Raw genomic sequence first — 25,517 nt, 5'->3', positions numbered from 1 at the left:
AAATAAGGTATTGAGTTCACCTAGCCCTCTAATAGGCTAATTAAAGATGTATTTATTTCACACTGTATACACGTTCCTCAATTAGCTATAGCACTGGTTGTAGTTCCTCCCTCTCATTCACCACTCTTGTCTTCCTCTGTCTGTGGTGACTTACTTATCACCAAGTGACACTTATGAAAATGTCAATTGGTGTCAAGTGGCACTGAGAGGACATGTCTGCGAAGTTGAAGCGTTTACATGGCGCAACAAGTCTGCTAGAGCAGCCTGTCTGCTGCTGGTAAGGCCTGGGGTCATGTTATTTTAAACTGTTATGCAACGGCCAAAAAAAAAGTGTTTTGAAGTACAGGTAATCCCTTCCTGTTTATTTTTTATTTATTGTATTGAATCTTTATTTCACTAGGCAAGTCAGTTAAGAACAAATTCTTATTTACAATGACGGCCTACCCTGGCCAAACCTTAACCCGGATGACGCTGGGCCAATTGTGCGCTACCCTATGGGACTCCCAATCCTGGCTGGTTGTGATACAGTCTGGAATCAAACCATGGTCTATAGTGCTGCCTCTAGCACAGATGCAGTGCCTTAGACCGCTGTACCACCCGGGAGCCCCATATGATCAGTTTTCTAAGCAGAATATTCATTTTTACAAATAGCAGGCAGGTTTGTTAAGTCATGCTGATATGTGTTTCTCTCTCCAGTTGCTGAGGTCCTCATGCCGTAGTGGTCAATCAATCAATCAATCAATCAATCAAATGTATTTATAAAGCCCTTGTTGCATCAACTGATGTCACAAAGTGCTGTACAGAAACCCAGCCTAAAACCCCAAACAGCAAGCAATGCAGGTGTAGAAGCACAGTGGCTAGGAAAAACTCCCTAGAAAGGCCAGAACCTAGGAAGAAACCTAGAGAGGAACCAGGCTATGTGGGGTGGCCAGTCCTCTTCTGGCTGTGCCGGGTGGAGATTATAACAGAACATGGCCAAGATGTTCAAATGTTCATAGATGACCAGCAGGGTCAAAAAATAATAATCACAGTGGTTGTCGAGGGTGCAACAGGTCAGCACCTCAGGAGTAAATGTCAGTTGGCTTTTCATAGCTGATCATTCAGAGTATCTCTACTGCTCCTGCTGTCTCTAGAGAGTTGAAAACAGCAGGTCTTGGACAGGTAGCACGTCCGGTGAACAGGTCAGGGTTCCATATCCACAGGCAGAACAGTTGAAACTGGAGCAGCAGCACAGCAAGGTGGACTGGGGACAGCAAGGAGTCATCAGGCCAGGTATTCCTGAAGCATGGTTTTAGGGCTCAGGTCCTCCAAGAGACAAAAAAGAGAGAGAATTAGAGAGCAAACTTAAATTCACACAGGACACCGGATAAGACAGGAGAAATACTCCAGATATAACAGACTGACCCTAGCCCCCCGACACAAACTACTGCAGCATAAACGCTGGAGGCTGAGACAGGAGGGGTCGGGAGACACTGTTGCCCTCCTACGCCCTGGTGGAGGCAGAGGACGACATGGTAGGTTGTACAGTGTGTGGCCCCTGGGTGGCAGTGTGGATCCAGGATTAGTTCGGAAGGCACACAGTAAATTTTGTGAATCAAGATCTGTTCTGTACAACGTATGTTGATTTACTGGCCTATACATTTGCTTATTCAATACCATGATTTGTTTCTTTCTTTGTACAAAGGTGAATGGGGAAAATATTAAAAAATATTAATTCAAAGGAGCTCTGAGACTAACTCATTTCAAGATCATTTGTGAACTTACAAAGTTGTCAAAGTTACTTGTTTTGCTGTTATTAATTTCAAGCAGGATTATCATTTAAGGGTTTCTACTAAGAAAATATGTAATGTTGTGTGATCAAATGTGTGATTCACTGGCAGAGACCACTGCCCTCTATCCTCTGACTATTTCATCCTCCTAATTCCCACAGAAGACTTGAACCTCAGTATATTGCTCTTATTATTCTTCTCCCAGAGTCTTCTGTAGCTGATGCACTAGATATTTCCCACTCTAGCTGTATTTTACCCCTACTAGAGCTGTTGTCAGTGAATACATATCCTATTTTAGATCCTGTACTAGTTTATTACAGTACTTCCTGTATATGTCACTCAATCACAGTGGTCCTTTGCAATGTGTTTCCCCTTTAACCTTGCTGCAGTTCTGTGCCGTTCCACACAAGCCTGTGCCTGTATTCACAATAGTGTTGGAGTAAGCATGCTGATATAGGATCAGATTGTAATGATTGAGATTAACTAGAGAGGGGGAACCTGATCCTAGATCAGCACTCCTACTCTGAGATCCTTTGTGAATTCAAAGCAAGCAGTGCTTTATTATAACATTGTTTTTTAATGTGTTCTGGTACCAAGACGTTCCAGAAGTACATCCAGGTAGTCATTATGGAGTTAACAAGCTCTGGGGTGAAGTGTCCCTTAGGTACAGATCTAGGATCAGCTTCCCCTCCGCTACCATAACCTTAACCATTAGTGAGGAAAATGATCAGCTGATCAGCTTCTAGGGGCAACTTCACACTGTACCAGTAAAACAACAGAGGTCATGCTTCAGAAATAGCTTTGTGGTCTGTCACCATATGAATACCTACCAGCTTATGTCGTGGCTGCAGTAAGTGTAGAGGTCAGAGAGGTGGATTAGTAACCAAAGGGTCGATGGCTCAAATCCCAGGGCTGGTGTGGTCAAAATCTACCACTGAACCCCAAATATAGGCTTACTGTGGTTTACCCTGCACTGTTTCCAGTCTCTCAAGTTCCATTGTTCTAAATTAATAACAAAGTGCTATTCTGTCTGCCCTCTATGAATCTGTAAACAAAGTGAATATTCTTCCAGAAACTGCTCCAGGACCCAGAGCTGAGCAACAGTCAGCTGCTGGCAGACTTCCCATCTCCTCACAGTCTGGACTCAGTTCGTGGACAAGATGCTGCCTGATGTCAATCTAGGTACGCAACACTGGCCAAGTAGCCTGGTCCCAGATCTGTTTGTGCGGTCTTGTGCGGTTCTATGTTAATAACATCTCTCACAACCTGCTCTCCTGTTGAACTCCTTTGACCATCAACTCAGTGCCTAGACAACTGATAAAAGAAGTACATCATGCTTTTTCGACTTTGGTGGAGAAAGAATGCTGTGGGGGCATCATGGTAAAATAATTCCAGGCACAGGCGGCCGGTGGCACCTTAATTGGGGAGGACGGGCTCATAGTAATGGCTGGAACGGAAGAAATGGAATGTTATCAAACACATGGCTTCCATGCGTTCGATTCCATTCCAGCCATTATTATGAGCCGTCCTCCCATCAGCAGCCTCCTGTAAATTCCGGGATAGTCCTTTAAGAATGTAAGCCCAACATGCTTGTGGAATCCACCTATAACTCATGTCAGCTATGTTATTATAGTGCGCCAGTTTAAATAAATAGGAAGAGCAGGGATCCAATGTCTCCAGTGTAACATACCAAAAATGTAACTGTTTTAGATCAAACTTTCTCAGTTCATGAGCTCCACCACCCCGTTCACAAAAATGGATGGCTCCTACAAACACGCACGACAGTGTCTAGGGTTTACCGAAAATGGTGTGACAAACAAAAACATCCAGTCAACGGCAGTCCTGTGCGCGAAAATAGCTAGTTGATGAGAGAGTTCGAAGGAGAATGGCAAGAATTGTACAAGCTAACAGTTGGGCCACAAACAGATAAATAACGGCACAGAACAGCATCTCGGAACGCACAACTCATCAATCTTTGTCAGATGGGCTATTGCAGCAGACGACCAACACTGGACAATTGAGGAGCGGAATTTTTTGTTGTCTAACATGACAGTGTTCATTTTGAGTGGCCTGCGCAGTCCCCAGACCTCAACCCAATAGAGCATTTTTGGGATGAAATGGAATGGGCTTTTTGCAGCATGAATGTAACATTGTCCAATCTGCAGCAACTGCGTGATGTCAGCATGGACCAACATCCCTGTGGAACATTTCCAACATCTTGTAGAATGCTCCAAAGAATTCAGGCTGTTCTGGAGGCAAAGGGGGGTCCGACCCGGTACTAGATGGGTGAACCTAATAAACTGGCCGGTGACGTATAAGGAATCTCCTCTGTGTTTTTTCCATCTCAGAAAGGCCAGTATTTGGAGCCATTCCGCCAGTCCTTTGTGAATTACCCATGCCCCAAACCCAGCCTGCCAGAGCTGACCATCCTCAGTCCCATGTCAGAGAATGACAGGAAGGTGGTCACACACACCACACCTGGATCTAAATAGTATTTGTTTACTTTCTGTTTTTTTTAGGTTGGACTTTGCACTTTTCCATTGGTTCCATTAAACTGGGGAAGTTAAATCAAATGCACACAACATATTTGAAAGGGAAACTAATACATTCCCGACCTGTGTCTGGCACACAGACTCCCACACGCCTTTTTTAAAATTTTTTATTTAACCAGGTAGGCCAGTTGAGAACAAGTTCTCATTTACAACTGCGACCTGGCCAAGATAAAGCAAAGCAGTGCGACACAAACAACAACACAGAGTTACACATGGAATAAACAAACATACAGTCAATAACACAATAGGAAAACAATCTATATACAGTGGGTGCAAATGAGGTAAGTTTATGGAGGTAAGGCAATAAATAGGTCGTAGTGGCGAAGTAATTGCAATTAAACACTGGAGTGATAGATGTGCAGAAGATGAATGTGCAAGTAGAGATACTGGGGTGCAAAGGAGCAAAATAAATAAATAACAATAACAATATGGGGATGAGGTAGTTGGATGGGCTATTTACAGATGCGCTATGTACAGGTGCAGTGATCTGTGAGCTGCTCTGACAGCTGATGCTTAAAGTTAGAGAGGGAGATATGAGTCTCCAGCTTCAGTGATTTTTGCTATTCGTTCCAGTCATTGGCAGCAGAGAACTGCCTACCTCATCTGACAAGTGTTTTTAGTTAAGAGAGACATTTGATCGCCCAGCCAAATGAGAAACGGTCCTAGAAATATATTGCCATTGCTGGAAGTTTTCTTCCATGTTGTAATCTTCTCCACTGCATTTTAAAGTGATGTTTGTTTTGAACTCCCTAGCTCTTCAATGACCTGTTCAAGAACAACGCCAACCGATCGGAGAGAGCAGAGAAGAAACACAACCAGAACTACTTCATGAAGATGATCACTGTGGAAGGGGTCTACTTTATGTACAGTATGTGAAAAGTTAGATGCACAAATATCATCCACCCCTAGTAAGTATGGCACCCAGGGTATTCAGTGCAGTACACTGCACAACATAGTTTACCACAATTCATCAACAACTTTTAAGGGCTGTTTGACTGTACTGTATGATTTACGGCAGGGTAGCCTAGTGGTTAGAGCGTTGGACTAGTAACTGGAAGGTTGCAAGTTCAACCCCCGAGCTGACAAGGTACAAATCTGTCGTTCTGCCCCTGAACAGGCAGTTAACCCACAGTTCCTAGGCCGTCATTGAAAATAAGAATTTGTTCTTAACCGACTTGCCTAGTTAAATAAAGGTAAAATAAAAAATGTAAAAATAAATTAAACAGAAGTAAACACATTTCAGTTCGGTGATGAAAAGACCAGATTAGGATGTGTCACAGTGTTTGTATTCATTTGCGTCTATTTTCCTCAGTTGACTGGACCTGATTCTTTTAGAACTGTTTCCTGAACCTAACCAGGTAAATTGATGAGCTATGTTATGATTATTTCAATGTAACTTATTGAAAGTGAGGCACCTGCATGTCTGCTAGGAGACTCTAGTAGCTGTGTTGGAACATGTCATTTGATTCACACGACTTTTATAGACAATACCTTTCAATGTTAAATTCACTTTATTGAAATGCTGATGTATGGCTCTACTGACTGATAAAGCAGAACATTCATCCTATAATCATTCCATCATTGTTAATACATGGGTCCACACTCAAAAATATGTCACATAAAGCTTACTTCATTATTCAATGTTTTTTATTATTTTCACTGCATCAGCATACACAGATGTTTGGGCTTTACAGCCTTCAGTGTTAATACATACATTGTACATGTGGATTTGATGTGGGGGGGTTTTCAACCAGCAGCAGGGACAGCAGGAGACTGCTTCTAACATGGCTCCATGGACGTGGCAAGAGGATTGTCTGGCTTTAGTCTCTGCTTCATCTGCTGCATGTTGTTGGAATAAACTGTATATACAGCACTTAAACCACTCATACCGCTGCACTTGTGATCATTTTTACTGATTCATAAAACAATAATACTGAAAAGGGGATGTGACTGAACATGATTGTGATAATAAAAGAAAAATGTCTGAAGACTCATTAATCAAACTTGGTCGCTGCTTTTGTAAACCTCCCCATATCGTTTCTTGTCTGGCCTTGTCACACCCTGATCTGGTTCACATGTCCTTGTGATTGTCTCCACCCCCTCCAGGTGTCGCTTATTATCCCCGGTGTATATATCCCTGTGTTTCCTGTCTCACTGTGCCAGTTCCTCTAGTTTGCCAAGTCAACCAGCGGTTTTCCAAGCTCCTATTTTTCCCAGTCTCTGTTTGTTTCTAGTCCTCCTGGTTTCGACCCTTGCCTGTACTGCCTCCGAACCCGCCTGCCTGACCACTCTGCTTGTTCTGACCAACATCCTTCCTATCCCCTTGTACTGTTTTGGACTCGATCTGGTTTCTGACTGTTTGGAGTCTGACCCGGGTTATGAACTCTCGCCTGTCCCCGACCTGCCTTTGCCTACTCCCTTTGTTATAATACATATCGGAGCTCTACCATTTGCCTCCTGTGTCTGCATTTGGGTCTCGCCTTGTGCCCTTATAGGCCTATAATTATCATGAAGTAAACATGCGCATGTTCAGAGCCATGAGTCATTTTTAGTCTGCACTCTGCCGCTGTCATTGGCAGCTTGCAGTCCTGCCTTTCCGGAAAGACTTGGAAATAGTGATGTTTTAATGCCATGGGTTTTTCCATGGTATTATTTGGCTTGCCTTAGAGCTAAATGGTGAGAATTCTTTAGATTCCTTCATCGGAACTGTCATCACTTCAGTGGAAACTCAACAGCTCCCCCGAACACACAGAACAGTCAGACTTACTGTACAGTGCATTCAGAAAGTATTCATACCCCTTGATTTAATCTATTTAATTCATTTTAAATTCAGGCAGGAATGCAACAAAATGTGGAAGAAGTCAAGGGGTATGAATACTTTCTGAAGGCACTCTGCTGTATATCCTGCATGCAAAATACACATCATCTACTAAATCTTTTAGGGCTCTGAGAGTATCAAAAGGTTTTAACCTAAAATATTTTGCTTTCATTAACTTTCACAAATATGTCAATCAATACGACTAAATTGCAACAACAATAAAATACAAAATATACATGACTCTATAAAAGTGACAAAACAAAGTAATTGACAGTTTTTGTGTCACTTGCCTGTATGTACCTGCATATACTGTAGTAATGCAAATATAAATACATTATTTCTTGAAATAGTATAATACTCTTTCTCATAAACAGCAGCCATTTTAGAAAAGTTTAAATATGTGACACATCACCACAGAAACCTGCCATATTGTGATCTTCTGGAAATAATCTCTCATAAACTTGTGGATAGGGCCCACATCAGGCCTAGCAGTAACAAAGTCAGACAGTTGGCCCCAGCCGCCACGGATGAGTTTCTGAACGTGATGCGGCCCTCCACAGTTGGGTACACCCTCTTCATCTCCTTGATGTAGTTGGCGAAAACCGAGATGTCCAGATCACCTATAGGCGATAGTATAGAAAATATGAGTTAAATCCTCTGTTGCTATAGCTGGGTGATAGATTCTTTTTTCCCTCTTTTTCTCCATGTACTATGGTATTCACTCACTATATGGCTTGAGGTAAGGCATCAAGGTTGCCACAACCAATATTAGTTAAAACCATGTTGATTAAAAAGATCATTTGAACCCGCTGTGAATATGTTTACTGCATTGTAATTGCATATTTTTTAAGCCTGTATGACATGCAATATGCCCCCATAAGCACAGTCAACAAGTATTTTAAGCCTGTACTCATTAAGTAATAATGGGTCTCTTCAAGTGCTTACGAGTTCATATAACTAGGATACTTTTTTCACAAATATTTTCTGGAAGTTGAAGGTCTTTTATTTAATCTTCTCTGGAATGTAATGTCATATACAGTGTTACAGCAGCAGAGTCAATGCCTTCATCTGTGCAGTGTTTTAGCTTTTAGAGGACAAATAGAGTATTTTTACATGTATTAAAAATGTTTAAAGAAAGGTTGTACGTACAGTAATATACTTCTGTAAAATATTTACTTTGGGTCTGGGAAACAATTCTGAAGTGTTTAACAGGCCCAGAGTTCACACAATGCTAATTCATGGTAACACCTGCTTTTACTCTTGAGTGACACTCACTGTTCGGACATACACCAGACCCTGTATGTGAACATTTTCTAATATAACACTGAACGATAACCAATTCTAACGTAACACTGAATGGCAACCAATTCTAATGTAACACTGAATGAAACTTTAAAGGTTTCTAGTTGGTCATAAGGAAAGCTACTTAGTTAGCTGTATCCCAGTGAGCACAAGATGTTGATAATATGTATTTTCAACTAAATCAACATATTTTGCTCATAGGGATGTTGCTAGTCAAATTGAGGAGGATGACACCATGGTCTCCTAAACTAGTGTTTTGTTATAACATTGACACAGATGCTCACCAGATGAGCCAGCCACGTCCAACGGCCCATTAAATTGAGGTTACTACAACTCAAAGGAATTTTCAGAAAACAGAGAACATTGATTTCTCATTTGAGACTTTTCATTTGGATATTTGTCCTCCAGAAAAGTTACTACATGAGCCTATTTGTCATTTATAATGAGGCACAGGTGTTATTTATTTATATTTTTCATTCAATTTCACTACCAACAGGGCTTCAGTACATACAGTGCATTCGGCAAGTATTCAGACCCCTTGACTTTTTCCACATTTTGTTACGATACAGCCTTTTTCTAAAATTGATTAACTTGTCTTTACCCCCTCATCAATCTACACACAATACCCCATAATTACAAAGCAAAAACAGATTTTTAGGAATATTTGCACATTTCTTAAAAAGAAAAACTGAAATATCACATTTACATAAGTATTCAGACCCTTTACTCAGTACCTTTTTGAAGCACCTTTGGCAGCGATTACAGCCTCAAGTCTTCTTGGGTATGACGCTACAAGCTTGGCACACCTGTATTTGGGGAGTTTCTCCCATTATTTTCTGTAGATCCTCTCAAGCTCTGTCAGATTGGATGGGGAGTGTCGCTGCACAGCTATTTTTCAGGTCTCTCCAGAAATGTTTGATTGGGTTCAAGTCCGAGCTCTGGCTGGGCCACTCAAGGACATTCAGAGACTTGTCCCAAAGCTGATCCTGTGTTGTCTTGGCTGTGTTCTAAAGGTCGTTGTCCTGTTGGAAGGTGAACCTTTGCCCCAGTCTGAGGTCCTGAGCACGGTGGAGCAGGTTTTCATCAAGGATCTCGCTGTACTCTGCTCCGTTTAATCTGTCCCTCGATCCTGACTAGTTTCCCAGTCCCTGCTGCTGAAAAACATCCCCACAGCATGATGTTGCCACCACCATGCTTCACCGTAAGGATGGTGCCAGGTTTCTTCCAGACGTGATGCTTGGCATTCAGGCCAAAGAGTTCAATCTTGGTTTCATCAGACCAGAGAATTTTGTTACTCAAGGCCAGAGAGTCCTTTAGGTGCCTTTTGGCAAACTACAAGCTGTCTGTCATGTGCCTTTTACTGAGGAGTGGCTTCCATCTGGCCACTCTACCATAATGGCCTGATTGGTGGAGTGCTGCAGAGATGGTTGTCCTTCTGGAAGGTTTCTCCCATCTCCACAGAGGGACTCTGTAGCTCTGTCAGAGTGACCATCAGGTTCTTGGTCACCTCCTTGGCCAAGGAACTTCTCCCCCGATTGCTCAGTTTGGCCAGGCAGCTAGCTCTAGGAAGAGTCTTGGTGGTTCCAAACTTCTTCCATTTAAGAATGATGGAGACTACTTGGTTCTTGTGGACCGTCAATGCTGCAGAAATGTTTTGTTATCCTTCCTTTGGTATCTGTGCCTCGACACAATCATGTCTCAGAGCTCTAAAGACAATTCCTTCAACCTCATGGCTTGGTTTTTGCTCTGACATGGACTGTCAACTATGGTACCTTATATAGACAGGTATGTGCCTTTCCAAATCATGTCCAATCAATTGAATTTACCACAGGTGGACTCCAAACAAGTTGTAGAAACATCTCAAGGATGATCAATGGAAACAGGATGCATCTGAGCTCAATTTCAAGTCTCACAGCAAACGGTCTGAATACTATGTAAATAAGGTATTTCTATTTGAGTTTTTTGCAAAATTTTCTAAAACCTTTTTTTGCTTTGTCATTATGGGGTATTATGTGTAGATTAATGAGAAAAAAATGATTGAATCCATTTTAGAGTAAGACTGTAACATAGCAAATGTGGAAGAAGTCATGGATACTAGTCTGAATACTTTCCAAATTAACTTTGTACAATTTTGTTTCTCGGGTATATTCAGTGAGGTGTAATGTAAGAGGGCCACCATTGGTCCTGTTCCCAAGAAAGCTAAGGTAACTGAGCTAAACGACTACCGCCCCGTAGCACTCACTTCCGTCATCATGAAGTGCTTTGAGAGACTAGTCAAGGACCATATCACCTCCACCCTACCTGACACCCTAGACCCACTCCAATTTGCTTACCGCCCAAATAGGTCCACAGACGATGCAATCTCAACCACACTGCACACTGCCCTAACCCATCTGGACAAGAGGAATACCTATGTGAGAATGCTGTTCATCGACTACAGCTCGGCATTTAACACCATAGTACCCTCCAAGCTCGTCATCAAGCTCGAGACCCTGGGTCTCGACCCCGCCCTGTGCAACTGGGTACTGGACTTCCTGACGGGCCGCCCCCAGGTGGTGAGGGTAGGCAACAACATCTCCACCCCGCTGATCCTCAACACTGGGGCCCCACAAGGGTGCGTTCAGAGCCCTCTCCTGTACTCCCTGTTCACCCACGACTGCGTGGCCACGCACGCCTCCAACTCAATCATCAAGTTTGCGGACGACACAACAGTGGTAGGCTTGATTACCAACAACGACGAGACGGCCTACATGGAGGAGGTGAGGGCCCTCAGAGTGTGGTGTCAGGAAAATAACCTCACACTCAACGTCAACAAAACTAAGGAGATGATTGTGGACTTCAGGAAACAGCAGAGGGAACACCCCCCTATCCACATCGATGGAACAGTAGTGGAGAGGGTAGTAAGTTTTAAGTTCCTCGGCATACACATCACAGACAAAGTGAATTGGTCCACCCACACAGACAGCATCGTGAAGAAGGCGCAGCAGCGCCTCTTCAACCTCAGGAGGCTGAAGAAATTCGGCTTGTCACCAAAAGCACTCACCAACTTCTACAGATGCACAATCGAGAGCATCCTGGCGGGCTGTATCACTGTCTGGTACGGCAACTGCTCCGCCCACAACCGTAAGGCTCTCCAGAGGGTAGTGAGGTCTGCACAACGCATCACCTGGGGCAATCTACCTGTCCTCCAGGACACCTACACCACCCGATGTTACAGGAAGGCCATAAAGATCATCAAGGACAACAACCACCCGAGCCACTGCCTGTTCACCCCGCTACCATCCAGAAGGCGAGGTCAGTACAGGTGCATCAAAGCTGGGACTGAGAGACTGAAAAACAGCTTCTATCTCAAGGCCATCAGACTGTTAAACAGCAACCACTAACATTGAGTGGCTGCTGCCAACACACTGACTCAACTCCAGCCACTTTAATAATGGGAATTGATGGGAAATTATGTAAAATATATCACTAGCCACTTTAAACAATGCTACCTAATATATAATGTTTACATACCCTACATTATTCATCTCATATGTATACGCATATACTGTACTCTATATCATCTACTGCATCTTTATGTAATACATGTATCACTAGCCACTTTAACTATGCCACTTTGTTTACATACTCATCTCATATGTATATACTGTACTCGATACCATCTACTGTATCTTGCCTATGCTGCTCTGTACCATCACTCATTCATATATCTTTATGTACATATTCTTTATCCCCTTACACTTGTGTGTATAAGACAGTAGTTTTGGAATTGTTAGTTAGATTACTTGTTGGTTATTACTGCATTGTCGGAACTAGAAGCACAAGCATTTTGCTACACTCGCATTAACATCTGCTAACCATGTGTATGTGACAAATAAAATTGGATTTGATTTGATTTTATGATTAGAGCTCACATAATTTAAAAGCAATAAGGCACACCAGAAAGTGCTGCGCCATGAATACAGTCACAGGTAAATGGCGTTGTTAGGGTCCCACAAGAAAATCTATGTAACGGCTTTCGTTGTGGGAAGGAGGAGCGGACCAAAATTCAGCGTGGTTGTTATTCATTTTATTTTAATAAAGTAACTATACATGATAAACTAACAAAATAACAAACGTGCAAAAACCAAAAACAGCCCTATCTGGTGCAAAACACAAAGACAGGAACAATCACCCACAAACACAGTGAAACCCAGGCTATCTAAATATGGTTCCCAATAAGAGACAATGACTAACACCTGCCTCTGATTGAGAACCATATCAGGCCAGACATAGAAATAGACAAACAAGACATCCAACATAGAATGCCCACTCAGATCACACCCTGACCAACCAAAACATAGAAACATACAAAGTAAACTATGTTCAGGGTGTGACAATATAGTCTGGACAAAAATCTGGTTGTTAGTTCTTTTGGGCATGTTGCTACATAATTAAAAATTAGGAGTTATCACAACAGCCACAGGCTTCATCATTGACGATGTCCTCATTGATGATGTCATCCTCACAGTGAATATAAGAACATATCCTAACCAATCCACATCGATGGGGCTATTGTCGAGCGGGTCGAAAGCTTTAAGTTCCTTGGCATCCACATCACTAAGGACTTAACATGGTCCACACACACCCGCACAGTTGTGAAGGGGGCACGGCAGTGCCTCTTCCCCTCAGGAGACTCAAAAGATTTGGCATGGGCCCTTAGATTCTCAAAACGTTCTACAGCTTTACCATCAAGAGCACCTTGACTGGCTGCATCACCGCTTGGTATGGCAATTGCACCGCCCTTAATCGCAAAGCGCTACAGAAGGGTGGTGTGGACAGCCCAGTACATCACTGGGGCCGAGCTCCCCTACATCCTGGACCTCTATATCAGGTCGTGTCAGAGGAAGGCCTGGAAAATTGCTAAAGACTCCAGCCACCCAAGCCATAGACTGTTCACTCTGCTACAGTTCGGATAACAGTAACTATAAAACGGTAACTATATATACACACCATATACACACATTCACTAGACTTTATACACACCATATACACACTCACTAGACTATATTATAGATCCACATTGATCTGGTTCTGGTAATACCTGTATATAGCTGCACATTGATCTGGTACTGGTAATACCTGCATATAGCTCCACATTGATCTGGTACTGGTAATACCTGTATATAGCTCCACATTGATCTGGTACTGGTAATACCTGTATATAGCTCCACATTGATCTGGTACTGGTAATACCTGTATATAGCTCCACATTGATCTGATACTTGTAATACCTGTGTCAGGATTTGGCCAGGGTTGTTCCGGGTTTTGGTCACTAGATGCCCCCATTGTGCTTTTTGACCTTGTGTTTTTTCCCTTGTTCCCCATTATTATTTGCACCTGTGCCTCGTTTCCCCTGATTGTATTTAAACCCTTAGTTTCCCTCAGTTCTGTGCTCTGTGTTTGTATGTTAGCACCCAGCCCTAGTGTTCTGTGTATTCTTGTCGTTTCCGGTGGATGCTCTTGTGGAATTCTGTTTTTGTGTATCTCTTGAGGCTTTTTTGTGCTATACCTACCACCTTTTGGATTTGCCATTTTGTATTGAAGGACTTCTCCTTTTTTACTTTATTAAATACACCGTCTTAAGTACTGCTGTGTCTGCCTCATCTTCTGGGTTCTGCTGACTATTCGTGGCTCAGTTGGTTAAGTGACTGTTTCTCACTCCGGAGACCCAGGTTCGTAACCGGGTCCTGACAGAAACACAGAGCCAAAAATGAACCCAGAGGCAGCCAGTTCCCAGGACCTTTTTGCCATGCTGTCCCACCACCAGGAGACTGTCCAACGCCACGAAGCCGCCCTGGTTCAGCAAGAGGCCTTAATGGCTAGACATTCTCATCTTCTGTCGGAGATGCTGACTTCCATTAAGCAAATATCTGATCGTCTTACCCCGGCAACAGTTCCCGTCCCAGTACCTCAGATTCACGTACCCATGGCAGTTAACCCCCTGGCTGAACCTCGTCTTCCACCTCCCCAACGGTTCTCAGGTGATCCAAGTGCTTGTAAAGGGTTTCTCACCCAATGTTCTCTCTCCTTTGAGCTACAACCCTCGTCGTTTCCCACCGACCGGTCTAAGATCGCTTATATCATCACCCTGCTGTCGGAAAAAGCCCTGGCCTGGGCTACTGCTGTGTGGGATGCCCATAGTTCCTGCTGTGCCAGCTACTCTGCCTTTGCTGAGGAATTCAAACGAGTGTTTCAAGGCCCAAGCAGTGGTTCTGACTCAGCCAAACAGCTCCTGACTCTCCACCAAGGTTGGCGCAGCGTGACGGACTATGCCATCCAGTTCCGGACGGTGGCAGCAGCAAGTGGCTGGAACAACGAGGCGCTCATGGTGTGCTTTCTGAAAGGCCTTTCCGACACTATCCAAGATGAACTGGCCACTCGGGAACCACCGGACAATCTCGAGTCCCTGATCAAGTTGGCCTCACGCATTGACCAGCGTCTGAGAGAGAGAGAACTCAACCGTAGACCTCTAGCCCCTATCAGTCCCAGCTCCGAGTCCCCACCTTTATCCTCACTGGCTCCATCGGAACCCATGCAGATTGGACGCATCTCCCAGGCTGAGAGAGACCGCCGGATGAGGGAGCGACGGTGTCTATATTGCGGCAAACCGGGCCATTTCCGTTCCACGTGTCCCGGGCTCCAGGGAAACGCTCTGTCCCGTACAGACCGGGGGGAACTGTAACGGGAAACATAACCTCCTCCCATCCGTCCAACTCCCGTCTGCTCATTCCAGTCACCCTCTCCTGGGACAACCACAAGCTTCACCTTCAAGCCTTGGTAGACTCTGGAGCCGCAGGTAACTTCATGGATGGTGTCTGGGCGAAGGAGAATGGCGTTCCCTCTGAACCTCTAAGTGAACCCATGAGGGTCACTACATTGGATGGAAGCCCTTTGGGATCTGGACTTGTCACTCATGTCACTACCTCCTTGCGACTTTCAGTTTCACAACACCAGGAATTGATGAACTTTCATTTGATCTCCTGTTCCGAGTTCCCTCTCGTCCTTGGATACCCCTGGCTTCACAGCCATAACCCTCACATCGACTGGTCTGTGGGCACTATCAAGCAGTGGGGTCCTACGTGCCAAGCTACTTGTATTTTCCAGAATTCCCGAGTTCTACTCCCGAGTCTTTAGAATCCATCGACCTGACCCGAGTTCCCGAGTGTTACCATGACCTCAAACTGGTGTTTAGCAAACAGAGGGCCACCATGCTACCACCCCATAGACCTTACGATTGCCCCATCGACCTGTTTCCGGGGACTTGCCCCCAGGGGTCGGATCTTTTCCCTATCTCCACCCGAACGAGCTGCTATGGATACCTACATCAAGGACGCTCTGGAAGCAGGCCTCATGCGTCCATCCACCTCCCCGGCGGGAGCAGGGTTTTTCTTTGTGGCCAAGAAAGACGGTGGATTACGTCCTTGCATCGACTACCGGGGACTCAATGCCATAACCGTCCGTAACCGTTACCCGCTACCTCTTATGGCCACAGCCTTCGAGCTGCTCCAGGAAGCAGTTGTTTTCACTAAGCTTGACCTGCGGAACGCATACCATCTTGTGCGGATCAGACCTGGTGACGAGTGGAAGACCGCTTTCAACACGCCTACTGGTCACTATGAATACTTGGTGATGCCCTTCGGCCTGACCAACGCCCCAGCGGTGTTCCAAGCGCTCATAAACGATGTGCTTAGGGATATGCTTAACATATTTGTGTTCGTTTACTTGGATGACATCCTCATCTTTTCGAGCTCCCTTCAAGAACACACTAAGCATGTCAGACAAGTACTCAAACGCCTCCTGGACAGCCATCTGTACGTTAAGCCGGAAAAATGTGAATTCCATTCATCCCGAGTACAATTCCTGGGATTTGTAGTGGAACCCGGTCGAGTCCAAATGGACCCCAGGAAGGTAGGGGCGGTAGCGGATTGGCCCACCCCCAAATCCGTTAAGGAAGTTCAGCGTTTCCTGGGCTTCACAAACTTTTACCGCAAGTTCATCAAGAACTTCAGCTTGGTGGCAGCCCCTCTCTCAGCTTTAACCAAGGGTGGCAATGCAAGGTTTTTGTGGGGAAGAGAAGCTGAGACGGCCTTCCAAGGACTCAAGCAGCGCGTTCTCTCTGCTCCCATCCTGATACTACCGACTACGGATGAACCATTTGTGGTGGAGGTAGACGCATCAGAGGTTGGTGTTGGAGCTGTCCTGTCTCAGAGGGGTGAAGACAAGAATCTTCATCCGTGCGCTTTCTTCTCACACCGGCTTACCCCGACTGAGAGGAACTACGATGTGGGGGATCGTGAACTCCTAGCGGTTAAGATGGCATTGAAGGAATGGAGACACTGGCTCGAGGGGGCTTCTCACCCATTTCAAGTGCTTACGGATCACAAAAATCTGGAGTATATCCAGCAGGCGAAGCGGTTGAACTCTAGACAAGCTAGATGGTCTCTTTTCTTCAATCGATTCCAGTTTATCCTCACCTATCGGCCCGGGTCGAAGAATCTCAAACCGGATGCCCTGTCCCGAGTCTACGCTCCTGCCATTCGAGATGACACGGACATGCCTGTCCTTCCTGCTGCTAAGATTGTGGCTCCGATCTCGTGGCAAGTTGAGGATACCGTGAGACGTGCTCAAGCTAGCGAACCGGACCCGAAAGGAGGTCCTGCCAATCGGTTGTTTGTCCCCAAGGCAGTGAGGACTCAGGTCCTTCTGTGGGGGCACTCCTCTCGCCTCACCTGTCATCCGGGCGTAGGTCGCACCTTGGAGTTCATCCAGCGTAAGTTCTGGTGGCCTACCATAAGAGAAGACGTTGCCACTTTCGTCAATGCCTGTCCCGTGTGCTGCCAGGGCAAATCTTCTCACCTCCGCCCTCAAGGACTCCTTCACCCTTTACCTGTTCCCCACAGACCCTGGTCCCATATCTCATTGGACTTTATTACTGGACTTCCTCCATCCCATGGCAATACTACTATCCTAGTCATAATCGACAGGTTTTCAAAGGCGGCCAGGTTCGTCCCTCTGACTAAGTTACCTTCTGCCAAGGAAACGGCTGAGTTGGTAATTAATCATGTGTTCCGAGTCTTCGGCATTCCTCAAGATATGGTTTCTGACAGAGGTCCCCAGTTCGCCTCAAGGTTTTGGAAGGCCTTCTGCCAACTCATGGGGGCTTCTGCCAGTCTATCTTCAGGGTACCATCCGGAGTCCAACGGCCAAACAGAGGATGAATCAAGAGCTGGAAACCACCCTCCGATGTATGACTCGTGACAACCCGTCCACATGGTCATCCTTTATTGTTTGGGCCGAATACGCGCACAACACCTTGCGCTCCTCCTCCACTGGTATGTCCCCGCACGAGTGTCAGTTTGGCTATGCTCCTCCATTGTTCCCGGACCAGGAGGCAGAAGTCAGAGTGCCTTCAGCCTTGAAGTTCGTCAGACGCTGTCGGCTTATGTGGAGGAAGACCCGTCTTAATCTTATGCGTTCCTCACAGAGGTACCAACAACAAGCCAACAGACGTCGCCGTCCCGGGCCTATCCTGCGCCCCGGCCAGAGAGTCTGGCTCTCCACAAGAGACTTACCTCTACGGGTGGAGTCTCGCAAGCTGTCCCAAAAATACATCGGTCCCTTCAAGGTTGCCAGGAGAGTTAACCCAGTTTCTTATCGCCTACACTTACCCAGATCCCTTAAGATTAATCCCACATTTCACATTTCATTGTTAAAACCTGTTGTTTTTTCTCCCCTTGTCCCGGCAGACAGACCTCCGCCTCGTGTCATTGGAGGCCAGCCGGCTTATACCGTCCATCGGATACTGGATTCCCGCCGGGTGCAGCGGTCCTGGCAGTATCTGGTGGACTGGGAAGGCTACGGTCCCGAGGAGTGCTCCTGGGTTCCTGCCAAAGACATCCTGGACCCTGACCTCATTCGTCAGTTCAGGGCCCTCCACCCTGAGAGAGCTGGTAGGAACGTCAGGAGCCGTTCCTAGGGGGGGGATTCTGTCAGGATTTGGCCAGGGTTGTTCCGGGTTTTGGTCACTAGATGCCCCCATTGTGCTTTTTGACCTTATGTTTTTTCCCTTGTTCCCCATTATTATTTGCACCTGTGCCTCGTTTTCCCTGATTGTATTTAAACCCTTAGTTTCCCTCAGTTCTGTGCTCTGTGTTTGAATGTTAGCACCCAGCCCTAGTGTTCTGTGTATTCTTGTCGTTTCCGGTGGATGCTCTTGTGGAATTCTGTTTTTGTTTTTGTGTATCTCTTGAGGCTTGTTTGTGCTATACCTACCACCTTTTGGATTTGCCATTTTGTATTGAAGGACTTCTCCTTTTTTACTTTATTAAATACACCGTCTTAAGTACTGCTGTGTCTGCCTCATCTTCTGGGTTCTGCTGACTATTCGTGGCTCAGTTGGTTAAGTGACTGTTTCTCACTCCGGAGACCCAGGTTCGTAACCGGGTCCTGACAACCTGTATATAGCTCCACATTGATCTGGTACTGGTAATACCTGGATATAGCTCCACATTGATCTGGTACTGGTAATACCTGTATATAGCTCCACATTGATCTGGTACTGGTAATACCTGTATATGGCTCCACATTGATCTGGTACTGGTAATACCTGTATATAGCTCCACATTGATCTGGTACTGGTAATACCTGTATATAGATCCACATTGATCTGGTACTGGTAATACCTGTATATAGATCCACATTGATCTGGTACTGGTAATACCTGTATATAGCTCCACATTGATCTGGTACTGGTAATACCTGTATATAGCTCCACATTGATCTGGTACTGGTAATACCTGTATATAGCTCCACATTGATCTGGTACTGGTAATACCTGTATATAGCTCCACATTGATCTGGTACTGGTAATACCTGGATATAGCTGCACATTGATCTGGTTCTGGTAATACCTGTATATAGCTCCACATTGATCTGGTACTGGTAATACCTGTATATAGATCCACATTGATCTGGTACTGGTAATACCTGTATATAGCTCCACATTGATCTGGTACTGGTAATATCTGTATATAGATCCACATTGATCTGGTACTGGTAATACCTGTATATAGCTCCACATTGATCTGGTACTGGTAATACCTGTATATAGCTCCACATTGATCTGGTACTGGTAATACCTGTATATAGATCCACATTGATCTGGTACTGGTAATACCTGTATATAGCTCCACATTGATCTGGTACTGGTAATACCTGTATATAGATCCACATTGATCTGGTACTGTTAATACCTGTATATAGCTCCACATTGATCTGGTACTGGTAATACCTGTATATAGATCCACATTGATCTGGTAATACCTGTATATAGATCCATATTGATCTGGTACTTGTAATACCTGTATATAGCTCCACATTGATCTGGTACTGGTAATACCTGTATATAGATCCACATTGATCTGGTACTGTTAATACCTGTATATAGATCCACATTGATCTGGTACTGGTAATACCTGTATATAGCTCCACATTGATCTGGTACTGGTAATACCTGTATATAGCTCCACATTGATCTGGTACTGGTAATACCTGTATATAGATCCATTTTGATCTGGTACTTGTAATACCTGTATATAGCTCCACATTGATCTTGTACTGGTAATACCTGTATATAGATCCACATTGATCTGGTACTGTTAATACCTGTATATAGATCCACATTGATCTGGTACTGGTAATACCTGTATATAGCTCCACATTGATCTGGTACTGGTAATACCTGTATATAGCTCCACATTGATCTGGTACTGGTAATACCTGTATATAGCTCCACATTGATCTGGTACTGGTAATACCTCTATATAGCTCCACATTGATCTGGTACTGGTACTGCTGTACCAAAATAAATGCTAGTCTGGAAGCAAAGGGAAATAATGTGCGAGTTGAGATAAATACAATGAGATGTTTCGACAGCAACATGAACATGATATTCTTATGAGGCGCAGTGATCATTTTCAGATGGAACTGTTAGCGGCCATAGTGGGCCTGTGTCCACCAATACAGCATGGTTTGGAACGCTGCTTGTCCAGTCAGCATCTAGGATCCAAACAAACAGTTTTATAATTCCCTATCCTCCATGAGAGACGGTCATTTCAATGTGAAAGATCTATATCTTTGCACCTTCCTGAACAGGCCCCTGTTCTGTTCAAACCATCGCAACCTGCCCAACGGACTCACCAGTGTCATGTTTCAGTTTCTCCTCCTTAATCATGGTAAAACCATCTCCTCCGTCTGCGATGTAGGATGGTAGGACCAGCTTGTACAGCCTGTCTGGGTCCAGGGATTCGTATCTGGGCACACGGCACTGAGAGCAGCGGAGGCTCAAGGACGTCACACGGTCCCCCACCGACCGTGACAGGTCGTATTCAACATGGATTCCTGGGAAGTTGAAGCAGCCAGAAAGGGATTCAGTATCAATCTTTATATTTGGTGGGATCCAAAAATACAACTTGTTGGTCAATACACTGTATACAAAATGTACAGGAAGGAATTAAGTCAAATCTATAAAGATCACAGTGAGTGTATTACAGAAGTGCTGTTTCATTCAAAGGAATGTAAAATAGAACTATAATGTACAGTATATCCTCCAATTATATGTTTAAACCACAGTGTCCAAAAGAATCACTTATTGACTGGTACCTGAAACTTGAAGAAATTCTCCTCTGCTGCTCCCGTATCTTCGGACAGAGTTTTCAAATGCCTTTTTCAAGGTTGATCCCTTCAACTGCACCAGATCAAAAGTGCCCCCAAATGGTAAGACTGACATAACTTCCTCCATGGTGATGGTGCCTTGAGAAAGCAATGTAGAATAAATGTATGGTGTCCATAATATGGACAGCCTTACTCTGTAGAAGTTTATTAGGACAGCGTCACGCTGTAGAAGTGAGGAACCTTCATTTCTGAAGTCATGAATGGCATCACTGTAAAGTGGCTAATTTTTCCATTTTAAAATGACTGTTTAGTTAGTAATATAAGGATTCTTAAATTAGTTGGCAGAACTTTCAAAACACTTTATGAACCCATTATGAGTTATGACACACCATTTTTGTGACTTTCATCTATTCCCGTCCTTATGCCTCCACTGTTCAGGACACATAAACTGACGTGATTCCACTGGATCTCATCTGCATACTTGATATTGTGATGAATCTAGAAGAGTCCGTGGAAACACAATGGTCACACACTTCAGTATAGGGGAAAGCCCTCAATCTGGGGCAAGTCCACCTGTAATTGACAGAACACTGACATACTTCCACCTGGGCTGAGAATGATATTCCGCATGGTGAAAGCGTCTGCCACGTACTCACCATTGCGTCACAGATGAGGTTCCCCAGGTTGCACTCTCGGAACCGGCACTCATTGAAGGTTCCATTGAGATACACCAGGGTTTTCCCCACGTACTGAGACGAGTACTGGGCCAAGTTCTTCTTCCACTCGTCAACATCAGCAAGGATACCTGGATCTGAGAGACAGAGACAGGAATCATGTTGTTTAGTGTAAAAACATGGCTTTTAATGAATGTTCAACAAGAGAAAGAGGAAAGCAATGACTGCAGTTAGGTCTCGATTCAATCAGATCGAGCGTTAACCTGCGTTGTCCGACATCCACATAGTGGATGTTTTGGAGGTGTTGGAGACTAACTGCGTAACTGCGGTATGAGCTGATAGGAAGGGAGTGTCAAAAAATACTCCCTATTATCTCTACTGTGTTAAAAGTTCAAAACCTCAATAGAAGGTGTAGGCTCAATCGATGATTTAAATATGTCAAATCGATGTGTAGACAATAGTACATCACACATTCGAGTGTTCGAACTTGTAATGCGGCTGCATATGATTTCTCTGATATAAAGTCGCATGTGGTTTTGTTGCATCCAATAGCAGTGTCCGCGATAAGTTAACACAATGATCTTCTTCTGGTTTGACAGCTATCACGCAGTTCCACCTCAGACACCGCCAAAACAACCACTGTGTTGGCTAGTGCATATTGATGTCTATTGCTATCAGTCAGATCCAGATAGTCAGTCACAACTCTTCCAGTAGTTTACCCTGAGCTATGCTGCTGTCCAGCAGGATGGGATTCCCATTCGCCTTCAGCACGTTCCCAGCTTTATCGAAGACCAACTTGAGGTATCCCAGGTACTTCCCAAAGGCAAAAGCCTGTACCACAGGGACATCTCTCCCGTCCTCAGACCTCACCATGAAGGGGTAGGGACCCGTCGGCACCTCTGAAGATGGGACACTCCCTACAATAACAAACAGGCCTGTTATCTATCTTCCTCCCACATGACTATTTCACATTTTAACTTTATCATTGTGTCTTAACATTGACAGGCTACATTGACACTTGACAGTGTGTGCTTCATTCAAATTATGCCAATATCTCAATTTGGTTTGTAACATACACTGCCATTCAAAAGTTTGGGGTCACTTAGTAATATCCTTGTTTTTGAAAGAAAAGCAATTTTTTTGTCCATTAAAATAACATCAAATTGATCAGAAATGCAGTGTAGACATGGTTAATGTTGTAAATGAATGTTGTAGCTGGAAACGGCAGATTTTTATTGGAATATCTACGTAGGCGTTCAGAGGTCCATTATCAGCAACCATCACTCCTGTGTTCCAACAACACATTGTGTTAGCTAATCCAAGTTTATTATTTTAAACAACAGTCTCAACATCAACAGTGAAGAGGCGACTCCGGGATGCTGGCCTTCTAGGCAGAGTTCCTCTGTCCAGTGTCTGTGTTATTTTGCCTATCTTTTATTTTTATTGGCCAGTCTGAGATATGGCTTTTTCTTTGCAACTCTGTCTGGAAGGCCAGCATCCCGGAGTCGCTTCTTCATTGCTGACGTTGAGACTAGTGTTTTGCGGGTACTATTTAATGAAGCTGCCAGTTGAGGACTTGTGAGGCGTCTGTTTCTCAAAATAGACACTCTAATGTACTTGTCCTCTTGCTCAGTTGTGCAGTTGGGTCCTCCCATTCCTCTTTCTATTCTGGTTACAGCCGGTTGGAACACAGGAATGGTGGTTGCTGATCGTGGGCCTCGGTAAGCCTATGTAGATATTCCATAGAAAGTCAGCCGTTTCCAGCTACAATAGTCATTTACAACATTAACAATAAATACACTATATTTCTGATGAATTTGATGTTATTTTAATGGACAACAAATGTGCTTTTCTTTCAAAAACAAGGACTAAGTGACCCCAAACTTTTGAACGGTAGTGTATTTCCTTGCTGAACAAGAAACTCCCAAAATGTGACTGATATGATAAAACCCAAGAGGATACTTGTGAAAGGCTGACATAGTGGACATTGACCCTGTTTACACATCCACATAGTTCAACTTTCTGTTATGATCTAGAGCTGTAATCACAGAGCTATGACAATGTAACAACTGAATAATTGGGCACCTGTGTAGAGGAAAGTGTTGGTGTGTCCGCCGATGACCAGGTCCACGCCTTTCACTCGCTTGGCGATGTCTATATCCACGTCAAATCCAGAGTGTCCAAGGGCGATGATCTTATTGTAACCAAGAGTGATCAGTTTATCCACCTGGACCTGCAAGGCTTTGATCTCATCCTCAAAGATCAGGTGTGGACCTGGTAAGGATAAGACTGGAGTTTCCACTGAGGTGTAACCTACCACAGCCACTATTTCAGAGCCCATCGTGAATGTTGTGTAGGGTTGATAGTAACCATTGATAGTTGGGGCGAGTGTTGCATCTGCCTTGATGTTGGCACTGAGAACAGTGAAGTTCACCTTCTGCAGAAAAGGGCGGAGCAGGCCCTCCACTCCATTGTCAAACTCATGGTTTCCAAATGCCTGAAAGCCAGGGAAAGATTACTGTTACCTGTCTCACTACATGATTATGTGAATTATTATATCAGATCATGCTCTTTGTCTGTGTGTGTGTGTGTGTGTGTGTGTGTGTGTGTGTGTGTGTGTGTGTATGTACTTGTGCGTGTGTGTGAGAGATACTGAGAAAGATAAAGTGTGATAAAATGTACTATACCTAATTCACAATTACATCAAGGTTGATGGAAATAGCTTACCATCGCATCATATCCAAGCTTGTTCATGAAATACGCAGCTTCCTCCCCTTTGTAGTAGTTGAACCAGACAGTACCCTGAAACTGATCGCCAGCATCCAGCAATAACACATTCCGTTCTTTGCTCCGGATGTCTGCTATTTTTGTGAACCTCCTGGCCACTCCGCCAAAACAAGGACTACCTGGGCTACATTTACCCGACTCTCTACTATTCTCCTCAATCCGAGCATGAGCATCGTTGGTGTGTAGCAATGTAAGCTCGAATGTTGACACACTTTCAAAATGCATGAAGAAAAAGAGCAAAGCCAAATGCATGCACGGAGGCAGAGTCCTCCACACATCCATTTCACTCACGTCAAAGCATGTACTGTGCAATAGGCTCTGTGCCTAGACTCCAGTTCCAAATTAAACTAATTTAGTAGGCGTGTACATGGGTAGTTAAGTGTTAACACGTGTTTAAATACTTGGCTCCTCGGATGTTGTTGCCGTGGTCGTCTGTCCCTATAATTTTCTCCACAAAGAACAATAGTAGGTTTAGTTGAGGAGCTAAGACCACATGAATACCCATTCATGTTTTCCACACAGTGCCTCACTATAATTCCATGTGGCTACGCTGGATTTATATGGCTAAATATATGCAAACATTTATTCCGTTTCATTGGCAAAATCTTCAATGCATTCTGTTTTCAGTGTCTAGTAGAATGCACATTACACCAGTCTCAACATCAACAGTGAAGAGGTGACCCCGGGATGCTGGCCTTCTAGGCAGAGTTCCTCTGTCCAGTGTCTGTGTTATTTTGTCCATCTTAATCTTTTATTTTTATTGGCCAGTCTGAGATATGGCTTTTCCTTTGCAACGTTGTCTAGAAGGCCAGCATCCTGGAACCGCCTCTTCACTGTCGATGTTGAGACTGGTGTTTTGCGGGTACTATTTAATGAAGCTGCCAGTTGAGGACTTGTGAAG

General features: G+C 44.4%; 1 protein-coding gene across 1 annotated transcript; it reads right to left on the bottom strand.

Annotated features, from left to right (window-relative positions):
• Nucleotides 1-5,950: 5,950 nt before the first annotated feature.
• LOC135508416 (snake venom 5'-nucleotidase-like) lies at nt 5,951-24,930 on the bottom strand. Its single transcript, XM_064928578.1, has 8 exons — nt 24,557-24,930; nt 23,915-24,326; nt 22,549-22,746; nt 21,812-21,966; nt 21,545-21,653; nt 21,144-21,293; nt 20,682-20,882; nt 5,951-7,759 (listed from the first exon to the last, which is right to left on the bottom strand). Exons 1-8 carry the CDS (start codon nt 24,896-24,898, stop codon nt 7,593-7,595), a joined length of 1,734 nt encoding a protein of 577 aa, XP_064784650.1. The 5' UTR covers nt 24,899-24,930; the 3' UTR covers nt 5,951-7,592.
• Nucleotides 24,931-25,517: the final 587 nt, after the last annotated feature.

The sequence above is a fragment of the Oncorhynchus masou genome, chromosome 21 (genome assembly GCF_036934945.1).
Source record: "Oncorhynchus masou masou isolate Uvic2021 chromosome 21, UVic_Omas_1.1, whole genome shotgun sequence".
NCBI classification, from domain to species: domain Eukaryota; kingdom Metazoa; phylum Chordata; class Actinopteri; order Salmoniformes; family Salmonidae; genus Oncorhynchus; species Oncorhynchus masou.
Note: the sequence above shows the minus strand (reverse complement) of the source record. Positions and strands in the feature narration are given on the sequence as shown.

Coding starts and splice junctions, on each gene's coding strand:
- LOC135508416 (XM_064928578.1), bottom strand. CDS start 24,898: ATGGATGTGTGGAGGACTCTGCCTCCGTGCATGCATTTGGCTTTGCTC. Junction 22,747..23,914: donor CAACACTTTCCTCTACACAG/GTGCCCAATTAT, acceptor TTGTTATTGTAG/GGAGTGTCCCATCTTCAGAG. Junction 21,654..21,811: donor ACCTCATCTGTGACGCAATG/GTGAGTACGTGG, acceptor GGACTCTTCTAG/ATTCATCACAATATCAAGTA.